This window comes from Leishmania panamensis (genome assembly GCF_000755165.1).
Source record: "Leishmania panamensis strain MHOM/PA/94/PSC-1 chromosome 17 sequence".
Classification (NCBI taxonomy): Eukaryota; Euglenozoa; class Kinetoplastea; order Trypanosomatida; family Trypanosomatidae; genus Leishmania; species Leishmania panamensis.
This window is the reverse complement of record NC_025862.1, coordinates 617,275-623,274: the sequence shown is the minus strand read 5'-3', so window position 1 is coordinate 623,274 and position 6,000 is coordinate 617,275. Positions and strand designations below refer to the sequence as shown.

General features: G+C 55.6%; 2 protein-coding genes across 2 annotated transcripts, besides 1 other annotated feature; both read right to left on the bottom strand.

Moving 5' to 3' along the window:
- Positions 1 to 52: a repeat region.
- A 1,099-nt stretch (positions 53 to 1,151) lies between these two features.
- Positions 1,152 to 1,880, bottom strand: LPMP_171440 (hypothetical protein; the record flags this gene model as incomplete). Its single annotated transcript, XM_010699533.1, has 1 exon — positions 1,152 to 1,880. The coding sequence occupies one exon, from the start codon at positions 1,878 to 1,880 to the stop codon at positions 1,152 to 1,154; it is 729 nt and encodes a 242-aa protein (XP_010697835.1).
- Positions 1,881 to 2,552: 672 nt separating this feature from the next.
- LPMP_171430 (ferrochelatase-like protein) lies at positions 2,553 to 3,710 on the bottom strand (the record flags this gene model as incomplete). Its single annotated transcript, XM_010699532.1, has 1 exon — positions 2,553 to 3,710. The coding sequence occupies one exon, from the start codon at positions 3,708 to 3,710 to the stop codon at positions 2,553 to 2,555; it is 1,158 nt and encodes a 385-aa protein (XP_010697834.1).
- Between the last annotated feature and the right edge of the window lie 2,290 nt (positions 3,711 to 6,000).

The following is a 6,000-nucleotide window of genomic DNA, read 5'->3' as shown; positions in this document are numbered from 1 at the left end:
AGTGGGAGAGGGTGTCGCAAGGATAGGAAGGAGTGGTAGAAAATGCCCGCACCCTGACTCTGACCCTGACCAGCGCACCCTGTCTCTGACCTGTGCCCTCACGATGCTTGCCCCTGCACTGTTAGGCTGTGACGGCGGTGTGGTGCCGTGGGAAAAAACGATAGTCGTACCGTCGCTATTTTTGGAGAAGCTGTTGTGCGTGCATAACGGCGTGCGCCGTGCGTATCAGGCCATGGGTACAGTAGCAGCATGCTGATGCTGTTTAGGGCGCAGGAGATCTATGCAGTGGTGAGTAGTGACTGTGCGTGAAGAGCTGAAGTGCAGGAAAACACGTGGGTGGAGAAGGGTCATGTGCGCTCGCCGTTAGCGACATGGGCTGAATAGGGAAGAGAGGAAATGAAGAGGCAGTAAGTTAAAAGAGAGATCGAGTCGCATTGAAGAAAGAGGTGGTGAAGCAAAGGCTCCGTAAAACACGGGCAAGCTCTTTCTCGCCAAAGGAGGTGGGCAGCCCGTGAAGCCTGAAATGCGCCACGAGACGTATTGTAGGGTAGTCATTCATCCTGTCACGCTCGGCGTCTGAGCTCACACACTAGCACAAGCCATGTCCTCAACGGGGCTTGGAGCGTTGTCTACCCCAGTCATCAAAGCAACTCCACACGGCCGTGTTCGCAGCTGAACAGACAGAGCCACGGTGGTGAGCCGGCACCTACTGGTAGTGGCGCACCACCTGTGCTAGTGGGACCTGCCCGGCACCCAATCGGTACGTGTGTGCTGAACCGACACCCGTGGTCAGCGCATGCACCTTGCCAAACGCCGCTTCAGTTTCACCTCGTGGCTCAGTGGAACAAACGAAAAAAAGAAGCAGGGGTAGTTGGCGGCCCCGGTGTGGCACGCACGAGACGATGAGTTCACATTGCGAGACGCGCTCCGCCGACGCGCGGCACAGCAGCGCTGCGAAGTGCTTGTACACGTGGATGTAGGCATATGTGGATGTGTACGTGAATTCACGCCAAGGTGGCGCAAACACATGTCCCGCAGAGTCGTCGACTTCCTTATTGCACTTCAGAGGGAGGTAAATGTCCAGTGGGCGGCAGGGCTTCTCTCCTTGTGTTATCGGTGGCTGTGTAGGAATTCACTCATGCACTGCAGAATTACGTTGTGTGTGCTGCTTCAAGCGCGCTGTCCAGCACTGCCTCATCCAGCAGTTGCTCCTCCTCCATGTATGCGTCCAGAGCGTCCTCTAGCCGCTTATCGGCCGTGTCGCCTGTCTCCTGCAGCTTTGATGCCGTCTTGGGAGGAGGAGCAGCGGTGGCAAGGCGCGCCTGGCTGTGCAGTCCTCTGGTCATTTTGGCGGCCAGGTCCCTGGAGAAGTCGCTTGTTTTGGGGGGGGACGGTTGAGTGGGCTTCCCAGCTGTCGTGTTAGCTGGCGGCGTCTCCACCGTTGGTGTCGAAGAGTGCGCCGTGGCGTCGATTAGGGCCTCGGTGAGAAGACTCTCCCCTTCGAAGAACGACTCCAGGACGTCGTCCAGCGTGCGCTCTGCCAGAGCAGCCGGAGGCGCTGAGGGAGCTATCTTCGGCGGCGCCGGAGGTGCCGTGGAAGAGGGAGAGGAAGTGGCCGAGGGGGTGGTAGAAAGCTTCTTTAGCATGGCAGGCTTGGTGGCCGCAGCTGCGGCCACCACTGCTACGGCCTCACGCGGCACCTTAGCACGGGCAGTCTGGGAGTAGCGCAGCAGCCTCTCGGGCAAAACTTGCAAGCACGCACCGAGTAGCACTGTACAGACGACGGCCAGTGCCAGCTCCAGCGCCACGCGCGCGTACGACACCGGTGCCAGTGTCACGGGGTCGACAACGTGAAAAAACTCCATTTTGAGAATGGTCATAACCGGTGGAGGAAAGGTGCTGACAGCAATGGCGGCCGCAGGTGTGCCCTTCCGATTGATTCACGACAGCAGACAGATACGACTTGTGCTTGCCGCAAGGGGGGAACGACTCACGGAAGAGAGCGAGAGGTGCGGGGAACGGGAAAAAATGGAAATGAATGAATGTGGATGAAAGCAGAAACGCACAAGCACGTGCATTGCGAGAGTGTGCTGCAGCGGTGCCTCAAAAAGGGTCATCTCGAGCACAGACCTCATGCTCAACGAGCAGCATAAAGCGAAGGAGAGAGAACTATAAGGGGCATCGGTTATTTGTTTTCCTCTTCTCTCTGGAGAGCTGCCGAGAACCTGCTCCGTTTTGTACTTTGCTGGACCTTTGCGTGAGAAGTGGAAAAGAGCAACCTGCACCGCTCCGAGTGCCACTGCTGGTGGTGCGGCACTGCGCAGTGACATGCGCACCGACGCACGCAAGCACATTACACTGAAAAGAAGCAAGAAACGTGGTCACTGCGATGGTGATGCACATTACCTCGTCAGGCTCCTCAGCGGGTCGAGTCAGCACGAATGGCAGTTGAGGCGTGTGGGTTGGTTGATGCAAAGTGTGTAGTTGATTGATAGCGAGAGAAAAGAAACAAGCGAGTAAGGAGCCCACAATAGCGGTGCTGCAGTATTAACTCAGGCGCCAAAGACTGAGATGAGCACTTTAACGTGGGCGTCACTGTCGTTGAGGCAGGGAACGTAAATAAACCTGCGGCCCCCGTTCTTTTTGAAGACCTCAGCAGCCTCCAGTTTGATCTCGCTCAGGGTCTCCACACAGTCCACAGCAAAGCCCGGCGCCATGGCAAAACAGACCTTGGCCTGCTTAGATAAGAGGGCTTTATTGTGGTGAGCATCACTGAAAGCCACTTTCCTTGAGTCGTGGGCTGGAAGGGGAAAGGCAGCAGCTGCGTCGGTGAGAGTCGGACAAAGCCACGGTTGACTGCCAAACTGAGACTGGTAGACGTGCACTAGGCAGGCGCTAAAGGACATGCCGGACTCGGCCTCTATGTAGGCCATGATGGCCGCTGTGGTGGCCTTACAGCGCTGCGGGTAGTCATCATGTTCCTCGACGTAGCGAACAGGGATGCTGTGGTACGTGATAATGATACCAATCTCTGGGAGCAAGTCGGTCAGGGCTAACCTCCAATCCTTGACGATGTCGGCGTTCTCAGTGACGTATGCCTTGATGCTGCACATGAGACTCTCTCCCAGAGCCTCGATGTAGACCGGGTTCTCGGCATAGTCACGAACGGTTCGCAGCCCTGGAATGCAGCGGCGCTTAGTATCCGTGTAGAACTTGAACACCTCGTCGTAAATGCTCGCGGACGTTGTGGAGGTGTACTGCGGGAACAACGGAAGAACAACCAACTCACGGACCGTTGGGAACTCGTCGTGTAGCGCCTTGAGCGTTGATGCGATGTTATTCGCTCCATAGCGCATCGAGTAACGCAGCACAACTTCCCCGCCTGCGGTGGTCTTCAAAAGTGCCTGCACCTTGGAGACAAGGCTTTCCGTGTACAGGGCTAGAGGTGACCCCTCCGTTTTACCATTGATGACAATGCCAGAACCTTTGTTGATCCAGATGGACTTGTACAGGGGAATGATCCTGAGGGGGCGGAAAGGCAGGACAAAGCCGTAGAGAATCAAATACCAGATAATCCGCGACACATCAACGACACGGCGATCGGAAAGAAACTCGCGCAGGAAGCTGCGAATTGCCGGTGCAGTTGGTGCAGTCGTCGTGCCCAGGTTCACCAGCAGCAGAGCTTTTGTAGGGCCAGGAGTATCCGGCATGGGGTGAGGGAACGAAAAGAGAAAGTGAAGATGTGAGTCGTACGAAAAGATAAAGGAGGGACGATAACTGTTTGGGTGATGATTGGGGGAATGAATGGATGCGTTGTGGCGGTGGGGAAGGGAAGGGAGTTGCTTTCTCGAGTTGGGAGGAGCGAACACACGCGTGCACCTGCCAGATCAACGAGGCACACCAAGTGAGGGATGAAGAGGAGAGAAACGCAGGGGGCTGCAGGTGAAGCTGCCTCGAGTGACTGGCAGGAGAAAGTGAGAAAGGCTTGCAAGCTCACGGAGTACGAGAAGGAAGAGTGGATGTGATGCTGCGCTCCTCAGGAACGTAACGCGCCGTTCAGCTCTCCGTGTCTGCGATACGTCTACCCATCGTTTTTCGTGTCGCTCTTCATGCATGCTCACGTCTCCGAGATGAACTGCTGACGCAGGATAGCCTGAAGAACACCTGCGGCAATCATGCATTGTCTGCACGTGCCCTTGAGATAGAAGAGGCCCTGTGATGGGTCAAGCACTGCGCCAGAGAGCCGTTGAAGCGATCGTATTCGCTTTTTGGCACGTGACGCAGCGCCACACACGCGAGGCATGTAGACTAGAACAAGAACATGAAGAGAGGTACATCACGCCAAAAGCGAGGGCATACGCAGCCATGTGCACGCGCGCGCCCAAACCTGCTTGTATCGCTATTCCTTCAGCAGTGGTAAACACAGCAGACCTGGCGCAGTTGTAGGGAACATATCGCCAAAGGTGAGAATCAGTACGAGCTACAGCGTCCTCAACAGTGGTATCAGAGCAGTGGTACATTCTTCCGGGGCTCACAATTTTCCTCGCACGTATTTGTTTCGTGAGTCAGTGGTCAGGCGAGTTTTTAGCCTGGGGTGGGAAGACAGGCGGTGCCATGTACAGTAAGAATGCGCCTGGCGAGAGAAGAGTACGGATTTACTTGGTCGCTTGTCCGTTTTGTTTCTCCTTTCTTGTTTTTCGCGTTCAGTTCGCCCTGACTACCTGGAAGAGGAGAATGACTCCGCCTTATTTTCGTCTCGCCATGTGTCTGTATTTATTTCTGCCCAACACATCTGTGCAGGTGCCGCATACGTTGCTGCGATATAATCACCAAGTTTTACTCATAGAGAAAACAAGATATGCGAGGAAACGTCTCTGCCGTGCTTGCGGGGACAAGCAAGTCAACCAGTGGGCGCACCCAAAGGGAGGGGTAGCACTGATCTCAATCGGGAACACCAGGATAAGGAACAGCGAGAAAAGAGGAGGGAAATGTCGCAATCCGTCTCTGCCCAACGACGAAAGACGAAGGCCTGCCCAGCAATAGGTCGCGGCCATGCATAGGAGACCGCGCAGTCGTTTACAAGCGAACCAGAAGATATGGTAGTGAGGCGCGGCAGGTAGGGGGAGAGAAGTAAAGCAGCCTGCTCTCCTCAAATTCAGATCCGAGCAAAGAGGTAGAGGAAAGGGAGAACCCTACAGTACCCAGTTCTGCCCGCGATGGCAGCTTAGCAAACCGCTGTATGCGCACAACGTAAAGACAGTTGAACATCTCTTCGCACAGGAATGGAAGAACACACTGCCTCTGCTTCGCGGCGCAGATGAGGATGAAGGGTAGGACCTCCATCATGCAGGATGGCAATGAAGAAAGCAAAAGCTGGGGTGTTAGCGGCCAAGATCCTTGAAGCGGCGGTGGCACTGGGAGCTATGATACATGCTATACAGGACAGCCCAGGGCAGCGAGATGGTGACGTTGCGGAGCATGATGATGAGAATGACCCCAACCTTCCCTGACAGACACTTTCGATCCAGCATGGGCTTCGAAGCAATGCCAGCTTCGAAGGCAAAGAGGGAAATGGTCGTGAGGGCAGCAGCTACTTTCAGGCAGGCTTCAATGACACTCCGCTCTGCAGGGAACACGGCGGCAACGGGAAGAGCTTTTTCTACAGCGTGCCGATGGACATGGCGAGCAGGTCGGTGAGCTACACCACTACGACCATAATACGTACCGTCACTGAGCACGGGCTCTCACTGCTTTTCTTGGGCGCTTCCTGCGCCATTCTCGCGTTGTGCTATGGGCGTGGTTGGAGCTCGTGAGTTGCGTTCGCGCCTTCTTATTGCGTGGAGCTTGGAGCGGATGGAAGTAGGAAGGGAGGTAGGGTTGAGTGAATGGAGAAGAGCGCGTAAGTGTAGAGACTGCAGTGCACCACGTAAAGAACGAAAAGGCAGAGGTGTCGTGCGTGCATATTCGCGCGTGGCATGAAGAGGCGGTGGTGGGGAGAGG